This window comes from Rhinoraja longicauda, chromosome 2, assembly GCF_053455715.1.
Source record: "Rhinoraja longicauda isolate Sanriku21f chromosome 2, sRhiLon1.1, whole genome shotgun sequence".
Taxonomy (NCBI): Eukaryota; Metazoa; Chordata; class Chondrichthyes; order Rajiformes; family Arhynchobatidae; genus Rhinoraja; species Rhinoraja longicauda.
The window spans coordinates 17,703,710-17,716,054 of record NC_135954.1 but is presented as its reverse complement, the minus strand read 5'-3'; the positions used below and the strand labels follow the sequence as shown (position 1 = coordinate 17,716,054).

General features: G+C 44.7%; 2 protein-coding genes across 2 annotated transcripts in view; one reads left to right on the top strand and one right to left on the bottom strand.

The window, feature by feature from the left end:
• Window positions 1-12,345, bottom strand: part of LOC144602431 (E3 ubiquitin-protein ligase znrf2-like) — a 464,175-nt gene that overhangs the window by 195,953 nt on the left and 255,877 nt on the right. The gene's annotated exons all lie outside the window — the stretch shown is intronic.
• Window positions 1-12,345, top strand: part of nod1 (nucleotide-binding oligomerization domain containing 1) — a 61,524-nt gene that overhangs the window by 36,024 nt on the left and 13,155 nt on the right. The window contains exons 6-8 of the mRNA XM_078415526.1: window positions 847-930; window positions 2,039-2,122; window positions 9,915-9,998. Coding sequence (XP_078271652.1) covers window positions 847-930; window positions 2,039-2,122; window positions 9,915-9,998 — 252 coding nt within the window. The remainder of the gene's footprint in view (window positions 1-846; window positions 931-2,038; window positions 2,123-9,914; window positions 9,999-12,345) is intronic.

The window sequence follows — 12,345 nt, the reverse complement described above, 5'->3', positions numbered from 1 at the left end:
AAAAGAATGAAGGCTATAGTGGTCACTTGACATACACAGATCAGGAGGACGGGCCCAACGGGCACACTTGGAGAGTAAGAGTGGGGCTGGGGGAGGAGAGAATGGGGGGTGTGGGGACGGGCCCAACGGGCCCTCTTTTCCGGGCCCAACGGGCACACTTGGAGAGTAAGAGTGGGGCTGGGGGAGTGAGAATGGGGGGTGTGGGGACGGGCCCAACGGGCCCTCTTTTCTAGTATATATTAAAACGCATTGAGACTGGTCCTTCCTTAATCTCAGGAGTTTGCAAAGCACTTTAAACACTACCTAAAGTGTAGTCAAACAATTAATAATAAATAAGCACCTTAAAATAATGGTATAATAATATCTTCAAAGTAAATGCATGCAACCTTGACAACAATGATGAGTGAGGGATATGGGTGGAAGGGAACAAGAAAGGGGAAAGAGGGGTGGGGGAATTTTTAAAAAGTGGGATTTGGGGATGGGAGGTGAGCGTATAAAGGTGGAGAAGGGAGACTGGGGAGCTGGGAAGATCTTGGGAAAATGTGTGCACACCGGGAGGAAGGGGAAAGAGAGGTTATCTAGTGGAATATTACTTATAATTGGAGAATTCAATGTTCATATTGTAGGGTTAAAAACTTTCCTCATCAGACTGAGGAAGGGTCTGAACCCCAAACGTCACCTATTCCTTTTCCTCCAGAGATGCTGCCTAACCCGTTGAGTTACCCCAGCATTTTGTGTCTCTCTTCGGTGAAAACCAGCATCAGCAGTTCCTTGTTACACAATGGTATTATAGTGTTTGTCCCACTGCTGAGTTGCTGTCATTAAACGTGGTTGTTATTTTTCCAGCCTGTATTGGAATCAGATCACTGATGTTGGTGCCCAGGATGTTGCCCGTATCATTGAAGAATGTCCAAGTCTTCATACACTGAAGTAAGAAATATGTTAACAATTTCTGTAAATTATTGCCACTGTACGCAATGTTAATAGTATCAGTGATATCAATTAATAGCAAAAAAAGATTGAAACGTGGGTATTTTTTCTTCTGTGAGAACATAAAACAACATAGAAGAAAGATTAAAAATATCAGTTATCCAAGTTCTCTGGAAAGTTGAAGACCAATAAATTGAGAACTTAAGTGGCAGAATTTGAAAGAGGAACGACTAAACTGAAAGAAAATATCACTTGAACTGGTTAAAGTAGCAGAACCCAACAATTGTGAATGCCCAAAAGAGAAATAGTCAGGGTGGGGGCAAGGATAAATGGAATTAATGTCAGTAACATACTGCCTAACCTGTTGAATGCTTAAGCCATTTTTTGTTGGTTTTTTTCAGACATTTTTAATATTTTGCTTCCATTTTATTATTAGAATGAATCATGGGGACATAAAAATATGTGCTACATTTTGCCCTTGGGTATTCTGTCAATCAGTGAGATTGCTATTGGTCCATGATTACACTCCAAATGCCTGCCTTGGCCTTTAATTTAATTTTTAGTTTAATTTAGAGATACAGTGCGGAAACAGGCCCTTCGGCCCACTGAGTCCGCACCGACCAGAGATCCCCGCACACTTATACACAGGACAATTTATAATGATACCAAGCCAATTAACTTACAAACCTGTAGGCCTTTGGAGTGTGGGAGAAAACCGGGGATCCCGGAGAAAACCCACACAGTCACGGGAGAATGTACAAACTCCATACAGACAGCATCCGTAGTCAGGATCGAACTCGGGTCTCTGGCGCTGTAAGGCAGCAACTCTACCCTCGTGCCATCGTGCCATCCGAGCCTTTAATACTTTCCATTAACAGGTTTATTAGCCTTGCATTTGAAATTAAAAATTTATCTCAAATCATTTGTAAAGAGACTTGCAAATTTTCATCAGACTAAACATAGGCTCACTTCTAATTCACTGGTGTTGGGATCCTCACTGTGTGCATTGCAGAGGGGAGGTTAATGTGGAAGTCTAATGTTTGTTCCTGAGGTACAGTATATAATGTGAAATATATAATGTGAGAATTTCTATCAATGTTCCTTGTAGAATTGGGCTCAACAAACTAACAAGTGAAGGAGGGAAATTATTAGCACAAGCAATTAAGAAAAACAAGGGATTCAGAGACATTGGGTGAGTATAGAATATAATCTTAATCCTGACTCTAATGTTCACAAAATAGTTATGCATGAGGAAAACCACTTGACTTGTTTCCACGCAGAACAAACCTAAATTCTCCCCATTGCAGTAACAGAGTGATTATTTTTCTCTCCTCTCTAATTTTGTTTGGAAATATAATCCACATCTTCATATGTTCTACAAATGTATTCCACTAGTTGTGCAAAGAAGATTTCTTAAAGTAGAACAGAAGTGCAAATCTTTGGACTAATCTTACACAATGGTTGACAACAATTTTCCAGATCTATCTTTTCTATTTTGTTAATAGCTTAATCAGGCTACTCCTTACTCAGCTTCTTCTGAGACAGAACCATCACATTTTTGCAAACCTTTCGCCCCATATCACACATGTTTATCTTCACAAATGACCCTTGTACCTTTTTTCTCTGACTTCACCATTATGAAGCCTTCTTTAGAACTGGAAACGGTAAGTTTACATGACCATAACTTTACATAGGTTACATAGAAACATAGAAACATAGAAAATAGGTGCAGGAGTAGGCCATTCGGCCCTTCGAGCCTGCACCGCCATTCAATATGATCATGGCTGATCATCCAGCTCAGTAACCTGTACCTGCCTTCTCTCCATACCCCCTGATCCCTTTAGCCACAAGGGCCACATCTAACTCCCTCTTAAATATAGCCAATGAACTGGCCTCAACTACCTTCTGTGGCAGAGAATTCCACAGACTCACCACTCCCTGTGTGAAGAGATGTTTTCTCATCTCGGTCCTAAAAGACTTCCCCCTAATCCTTAAACTGTGACCCCTGGTTCTGGACTTCCCCAACATCGGGAACAATCTTCCCGCATCTAGCCTCTCCAACCCCTTAAGAATTTTATATGTTTCAATAAGATCCCCCCTCAGTCTTCTAAATTCCAGCGAGTATAAGCCTAGTCGATCCAGTCTTTCTTCATATGAAAGTCCTGCCATCCTAGGGATCAATCTTGTTGACTGTGATTGCCTAGAAATTGACCCACAGTTCCTCTTCTTTTTATGTGATAATTACACATAAAGCTGCTTTTAGATCACATTAGATCACACCAGTCATCACTTTTGAGTCAAGTAGCAATGGTCAGAAAATTGGTCTACTTGGCCGATTGTAGGTTCTGTTACTTTCAGGATTTGCAATTTGATTTGGCTGAAAGGACTCGACCAACCACTAATTACAGGTATATTGGTTATTGCACAACAGATTTATTAAGTAATTTATATCCAGTACAAATAAGTAAAGTATAGGAAGGAACTGCAGATGCTGGTTTATGAAGATTGACACAAAATACTGGAGTAACTCAGCAGGGCAGGCAGGATCTCTGGAGAGAAGGAAACGGTCATGTTTGTTAAGATGATTGTCATATTCTGTTTTTTTTAAACATCAGAGGATATCAATAAAACATTGAATATGATTTGTAACCAATCCTATTACACCTTTTGTAGATTGACCTATTTCTATTCATCCCTGTTTGCTTTCCACAGACCAAGCTACTCTTTGAATGGGAGCCTCACTAATTGTGAAATATTTTCTTGCAAATATTGTTTACCTCAGTGACATGGTGTTTTAGTTAATTCAACCCTTCCTTTAATCTCTGCCCTTTAATCAATATTCTTTATCTAATTGATTGTTTCAAGTATTCATTTGTATGTTCCTTGTACAGGTTCCGTGCATGGTTATCGCTCTGCTTACATAATGCCATCTAAATTCGTGCAAAGGTCTTCACTGTCTGCAAATATTCAACATATTTCTGTTTCAACACATTCCTTATAGTTAGTGTGGGAAGGAACTACTGATAGATGCTGGTTTAAACTGAAGATAGACACAAAAAGCTGGAGTAAGTCAGAGGGTCAGGCAGCATCTCTGGAGGGAAGGAATGGGTGACGTTTCGGGACGAGGCATTTCTTCCTTAGAGTTAGCATTTTGAACCAAACTAATCACCATGCTATTCCTCTGCCTTGTATTTGATTAAACAATCTTTATAACACTGTTGAAGCACTGACATGAGTACACGAAGCATGTCAGCAGCGCTTAAATATTTTAAAAGATCTTGCTCTTTGTTTCTTCTTGCATATGCACAATCCTCTTAGCATGTCTCTACCTGTGCTCTGTCACGTCAGCATCCTGTACAACGCAGCCGCTCCAATTTACTAGGAGCAAAACTGACTTACAATGCTTGCGTGTCTAAACCTAGCACTCCTCACCATGGATGACATAGACTTGCAAAAACGCCTTCCACACACCACAGGAGCCAAACCAGGGCCATCGTCAAGGCTAATTTCTAATCCGGGTTTACTGGGAGTCACACTGTTAACTGGATTTCTAAGTGGAGAAGCTGCTGGAGGAGGTAGTTGAGGCAGGGACTATCGCAACATTTAAGAAGCATTTGGACAGGTACATGGATATGAAATTTCGAGGGGTACGAGACCAAGTGGACTCGTTGGGCCCAAACCTCTCCTGCATTGGTGTAGCATTCTTTCCTCCCCCCCCTCCTCCCACCCATCCCCTCTCTCCCTCCTCCTCCTCCTCCCCCCTCCTCCTCCTCCTCCCCCCTTCCCCCCCCCCTCCCCCTCCCCCTCCCTCTCCTCCCTAGGAGGTAGATTTAAACTGTGTACTTGCATCAGTATTATAGACAACCACGCAGTGGATCCCTCTGCACTGATCACACCCCTTTTCCTTTCTCAAATGAAGCAGAATGCAAAAATTACAATCTCGTAGAACAGTTTGCAAAGCATTGGGGCCACTAAAAACGTGGGAGTCAATCAAACCAGTTCATTGCAAAGGATTGGGTAAGGCCTAGACACAAAGGCAAGTGCTGTTCTCCCTCATCTCCATTGTAACCTTTCCTACAACTGTAGAAGGGCTGCCCTGGTTTACAGTTTAGTTTATTGTCACGTGTACAGAGCGAGCGAGGTACAGTGAAAAGCTTTAGGTGCGTGCTATCCAGTCAGCGGAAAGACATTAAATGATTACATGGTGAAGGGTTCTTCACGTGCTAACCTTATCGACACTAGTCCCACCTGCCAGCATTTTGTCCATCTATATACTAAAACTCTTGTTTGTTTGTTCCTGAACTACAATAGCGCGACAATTTTAGGCCCACCTTACTCACCTCTGTCCCTTTGGTGCTATTGGAAGAAGTTTCATTGAAATCGGTGTTATATTTTTAAAGTTATTCACATTTAAAAGTTTAAATCTACCTCCTAGGGAGGGAGGGGGGAGGGGGGAGGAGGGAGGGGGAGAGGGGGGATGGGGAGAGGGGGGATGGGGAGAGGGGGGAGAGAGGGGAGGGGGGAAGGAGGGGGGAAGGAGAGAGTGCTACACCAATGCAGGAGAAGTTTGGGCCCAATGGGTCCGCTTGGTCTAGTATCCCTCGAAATCTGTCATATCCATGTACCTGTCCAAATGCTTCTTAAATGTTGCGATAGTCCCTGCCTCAACTACCTCCTCCGGCAGCTTCTCCACTTAGAAATCCAGTTAACAGTGTGGCTCCCAGTAAACCCGGATTAGAAATTAGCCTTGACGATGGCCCTGGTTTGGCTCCTGTGGTGCGTGGAAGGCGTTTTTGCAAGTCTATGTCATCCATGGTGAGGAGTGCTAGGTTTAGACACGCAAGCATTGTAAGTCAGTTTTGCTCCTAGTAAATTGGTTCAAAATACATGGGAAGCTCAGTTTTCAGTGTGAGCAATGTACAGAATGAGCTCCCAGCCTGCAGGGTACTGTACAGTTTGTCAGTGTTTGTTCACCATTGGTAAAAGTTGATTTTGTGAGTCAGCAGCAAGTGAGGTTTTTCAGATCACTTTTTTTGAAAATCTCACATACATTTTGGGCATTATAATATTGTTGACATTGTTTGGGTGAATTTGATGCTGGATACACAGTGCTAACCAACTTAAATCTTTCTAAAAATTAACCACAACTTGCACAACTGGTGAAACAATATCCAGAAACATGATTTTTGTGTTTACCACGTCTAATGAGATTGAACAGGCAAATTACCAGGCCTGAGTATTTTAATTATACAAATGTAGCTCAATTAACCACCTTGAAACCATCCATTTTTAAAAAGAAATGTGGAAGTATTTTCTGCTTATTTTCCATTATTCAATGTGGTTTTTGTTGTACCAGCTTGCAACTTGTGACTGACTTTAACACTTCCCTATTAAACCACCTCTCTTTGTGGAGTACCAAGCCTTGAACATGTAATCTCACTATGTTTTTAAATTCAAGTTATTGAAGGCAATTTTATACTTAATAAATCTTTCAATGATTGGGATAGGGACTTTCTTGTACTTGCCCATTATCAGAAATTCCTGAGGTAGATATAGAAAAGCCTGGTGTAAATGAATTTGCCGTTGGTCATTTATTGAAACAGAGGGCAAACTCGCATTTATTTAGAGCCTTCCAAGATTATCCAACATGTTTCCAGATACAAAATAAAAGCATTTAGAGTATAGTCTCTGAGAAAGCATTACAGCCATTTTGTGTATTGTAAGATGCCGAAAATCCTAATGAAATGAATCTATTTTTGCTGTTTTTGACCGTGTTTTATTGGGTTGTGCAGTAAAATAGTGCTGTGGGATTTTTCATTCCCATCTGGAATTCCCATTTCATTCCTTCATTATTGCAGCATTCCTTTATTGCGTGCTCAAATCTATAAATAGACGTTTTGCCTTAAAACCACCCAAATTGGTTGGGAGAGTGAATCATATGAGCTATAAGACATGACCACAAGACATAGAAGCAGAATTAGGCCCTTCAGCCCATCAAGTCTGCTTTGCCATTTGATCTATTTTTCCAACTCAACCCCATTCTCCTGCATTCTACCTGTAACCTTTGATAACATAACATAACAAAACTTTATTGTCACTCGGCACAACACCGAACGAAATTTCAGCAGTCACAGCAAAAAAAGAAAAGAACACAGGACACACGACCCCAACACAAACATCTATCACAGTGACTCCAAACACCCCCTCACTGTGATGGAGGCAACAAAACTTCCCCTCTCCTCCCCCCGCACCCACGGACAGACAACTCGACCCCTACCGAGGCAACCGACACGCACAGCCCCCGCAAGGGGATGGAAGGCCCCCCGGCCTAGCCGCCCCGGGCACCGAAACGTCCCGCGGCTGCACCGGGCGATGTTAAGTCCAGCGGCCGAGCCGCACCGGGCACCGAAACGTCCCGCGGCCGAGCCACACCGGGCACTGAAACGTGCCGCAGCCGAGCCGCGCTGGCGATGTTAAGTCCAGCGGCCGAGCCGCACCGGGCACCGAAACGTCCCGCAGCCGAGCCGCGCCGGCGATGTTAAGTCCCGCGGCCGAGCCGCACCGGACACTGAAACGTCCTGCGGCCGAGCCGCGCCGGCGATGTTGAGTCCCGCAGCCGAGCCGCGCCGGGCACTGAAACGTCCTGCGGCCGAGCTGCGCCGGCGATGTTAAGTCCCGCAGCCGAGCCGCGCCGGGCACTGAAACGTCCCGCAGCCGAGCCGCACCGGGCACTGAAACGTCCCGCAGCCGAGCCGCGCCGGCGATGTTAAGTCCCGCAGCCGAGCCGAGCCTGGCACTGAAACGTCCCGCGGCCGAGCCGCACCGGGCACTGAAACGTCCCGCGGCCGAGCCGCGCCGGCGATGTTAAGTCCAGCGGCCGAGCCGCGCCGGGCGATGGAAGGCCCCGCGGGCGAGCTGCGCCCCGGGGAAGAGACCTAATAAAAGAAAGGTTTCCCCCGCCCCACCCCCCCCCCCCCCACACATACACAGCCAAAAACAGAAACAAAAACCATCCCAACACCGACACAAAAAAAAAAAAAAAAAAGACAAACAGACTGCCAGAGAGCCGCAGCCGTTAGGCGCAGCCAACTCCTCCCAAGCGCTTTCTAATCAAGAACCTATCAATCTCCACTTTAAAACTACCCAATGATTTGGCCTCCACAGCTATCTGCGGCAATGAATTCCACAGATTTATCACCCGCTGGCTAAAGAAATCCTCCATTTGCATTCTAAAGGCACGTCCTTTTATTTAAGGATATGCCCTCTGGTCCTACATTTTCCCATTACAGGAAACATCCTCTCCACATTCTCTCTACCGAGGCCTTTCATTATTCAGTAGGTTTCAATGAGCAACTCCATTGATAATTTTGACAGCTATCTTGAATCTTTCTTTTCTAAGCTTCTTGTCACTGGAAACACTTTCTCCTGTTTATTCCAGCAGAACATTTTGTAACTTTGAATATTAACCTGCTTTAGCATCTCTGTTCCATGGAAAACAAGCCCAGCTTTCCGACAGTCTTCACATAACATCTGCACCTCACCCCTCGCACCACTGCAGCAAATCACCTCTGCATCCTTACCAGATGTGGTGGGTGATTTGGACAGAATTTTCCATCTGAAGCCTAAGCAGCAATTTGCAATGAAATACAATCCTCTAGCATAAAAAAGCCAGTTTAAGACGTTGTACGTGTAGGTAAAGCACCTTTGTGACCACAGTTTCTGGCTTCTTCTTGTATCTCCAAGTGGTTTGTACTCACAATGATTTTCTGATTCTGTGTTCCCAGTCGAACAAGGCATAAAGTAGAAGCCAGATACTTGAGTAAAAGTGCTGGAGTAACTCAGCAAGTCAGGCAGCACTCTGGGGAAGGGTCCCAGCCTGAAACATCACCTATCCACATTCTCAAGATGTTGCCTGACCTGCAGCAATTGTCATTTGAAATTAACAAGCAAGTACTCCTCTTCATTAGACGGCATTCAACACTTTATATCAATAGAAGTGATAGCTTGTCAATTTCGATGGCCACTGACAGTTAAAGTAGCAACTGTGTTCTTTAAGAGACAATGGGGTTACATGGAAATAGTATCCCCTCCCCCTCCCACACACACCTTATCTTATGTTTAAGATAAGATTATAGGCAAATCATTTGTTTTAATGTGAGGATTGAGTAAACATTGGCCAAAATAACGGGGAGAGTTCATTTAATTCGTTCTCTGGATCCTAATCAAAACTACATTATAACAAATTTGTCCACTTAATGTTGTTAGTGTTCTCTTACTCAACACTTGCGTTAGATCCAATTCGTGTTATGGAAATACGTGTTATGACAGAACTACCTGCATGTCACGAGAAATATTTGAAACCTGCTTGGAAGGTGATTTTTTCAATTACCTAAAAGTATGTTCACAAGATTGATCCCTGGGATGGCAGGACTGTCATATGAGGAAAGATTGAAAAGACTCGGCTTGTATTCACTGGAGTTTAGAAGGATGAGAGGGGCTCTTATAGAAACATGTAAAATTATAAAAGGACTGGACTTGCTAGATGCAGGGAAAAAATGTTCCCAATGTTGGGCGAGTCCAGACCAGAGGCCACAGTCTTAGAATAAAGGGGAGGCCATTTAAAACTGAGGTGAGAAGGAACTTTTTCACCCAGAGAGTTGTGAATTTGTGGAATTCTCTGCCACAGAGGGCAGTGGAGGCCGAATCACTGGATGGATTTAAGAGAGAGTTGGATAGAGTTCTAGGGGGTAGTGAAATCAAGGGATACGGGGAGAAGGCAGGCACGGGTTATTGATTGTGGACGATCAGCCATGATCACAATGAATGGTGGTGCTGGCTCGAAGGGCCAAATGGTCTCCTCCTGCACCTATTTTCTATGTTTCTATGTATACTATTGTTTAGAAATGAAATGGTTTGTTTGCACACCTTGTTTACCTGTGTTGGTTTGAACCTGCAATGATTGTCATTTATGAATTGATTTACAGAATGTGGGGAAACCAGATTGGAGATTTGGGTGCTGTAGCTTTTGCTGAAGCTTTAAGGAATCATCCTTCAATACAGGAAATCAGGTAATTACATTCCTTGTGACGTTTTCCTGACTTCAACCGGTTACATAGATTGCAAGCCAATACCTTATTGTAAAGATGATCAGATGTCACTGAGTCGCCCGTTCCATCCAGATTTATTGCTCAAAAATGTGTGCTGAGAATCCAAACCTTCTTTCAGGCTCACTGAGATTGAGAGGTGATGAAACAGCACACCACTAGTCATCCTTGGAAGCTTAAGCATCATTTAGTTGAGAAAGGGTCTCCCCTGCTTTTCTATGGTACACTTGTCATTTATAAACACTAATGGAACTAATCAAAGCATCCATCATCGTTCCTGTTCCAAAAAAACCAGTAACCTCCTGTTTAAATGACTACCGTCCTGTCACACTGACATCAGTCATCATGAAGTGCTTCGAGCGACTAGTCAAAACTCACATCTGCTCCTCTCTCCCTGACACCTTGGACCCTCTTCAGTTTGCATATAGACCAAACAGGGCCACGGATGATGCCATTGCCATGGTAATATGCTCACCCACCTGGACAAAGGAAATACATATGTGAGAATGCTCTTTATTGACTACAGCTCGGCATTCAACACTATTATTCCCTCAAAACTCGTCCCCAACCTCCTTGATCTTGGACTGGAGACCTCCATCTGCGGATGGATATTCGATTTCCTGACGGGCAGGCCCCAGGTGGTGAGAATCGGCAGCCACTCCTTGCCAGAACACAGGCAAGATGGCGGCGCGCACGGACGCAGCGGCTCACAGCTCTCCCTTTCGGTGCGTTTGATGTGTGTTATCTGTGTTATGTCTGTTAGTCAATTTTAGTCATGCAAACCAGGCAAATCAGGCAAATCCTACTTACAACCGAAAGGATCTTCTGATCATAGGATTCCAGTGCAATCGGGACCTTATGCGCGAATTTCCACACCCGCAAAATATACCGGAAGAGATAGCCAGGACACCGGGCGCTCCGTGGATAGTTGTCGGCGCGAACAGGCGTCGCAGGCGGAGGAGAAACAGGAAGCAAAAGCGAGGATGCCGGTCCGGTATACTTGCCAAGCTAAAGAGACAGCCACACAAACCACCGCTACCCAGCATGTTTCTCACCAACGCCAGATCCATCATCAACAAAATGGACGAACTAAAACTACAGATATCAGCAAACAAACTCGTGGAGGACTGTTGCATTCTCTTAGTAACAGAGACATGGCTTCATCCACTTATCCCAGACGGAGCCATTGAGCTAGCCGGGCGTACAGCGTTTCGTTGGGACAGAAACATCGACTCCGGCAAGAGCAAGGGGGGGGGGGGGGGGTTATGAATTTACGTGCACAACAACTGGTGCACTAACATCCAAATCATAGATAGCCATTGTTCTCCTGATCTGGAGTTCCTAACAGTTAAATGCAGGCCTTTTTACCTTCCTCGTGAATTTACAGGGGTTATAGTAACAGCAGTCTACATCCCACCGAATGCTAATGCTAGCACAGCTTTAGGCTACCTGCTCGGTGCAATAAACTCACAACAGAGCACATATCCAGAAGCAGCCCACATCATAGCCGGGGACTTCAATCATGCAGACCTAAAGTCAGTTCTCCCGAAACTTGAACAACACATAAGATGTGCTACCAGGGGGAAAAACACACTAGACAAGGTTTATTCAAATATTAAGAAGGGTTTCAGGTCAGCACCACTACCACACCTGGGGCAGTCAGATCGCCTGTCCATATTCTTAACTCCAGCATACACCCCACTCAGGAGGAAAGCTCCAGTCACCATAAAGACTGTTAAGACATGGCCTGAAGGAGCTTCCTCGCAGCTGCAGGATTGCTTCGAAAGGACCAACTGGGATATTTTTGAGGATCAGGACTTGGAGGAGTACACATCAACTGTACTTTGCTACATCCAAAACTGTGTTGACAATGTCACCGTCGACAAACGCATCCGGTTGTATCCCAATCAGAAACCCTGGATGTCAAAGGATGTCAGGTCTCTCCTCAAGGACCGTAACACCGCCTTCAGGTCTAGTGATAGAGCTCTATACAGTGCTGCTAGAACCAACCTGAAGAGAGGCATCAAGGATGCCAAAGCGTCCTACAAGAGGAAGATTGAGGACCACTTTACCAACAATGACCCACGGCGGGTATGGCAAGGCATCCAGCACATCACCAACTACAAGACCAGCAACCGCACGACTGCCGACGGCGACGCCTCGCTGGCAGAGGAACTTAACTGTTTCTTTGCTCGTTTCGAGGTGAAAGCTACAGTGGCAGACATAACACCCTCTCCAGCACCTGACAGCAACACCTTCACTGTGCAGGAGTATGATGTTAAGCGCGTGCTCAGAGCAGTGAATCACAGGA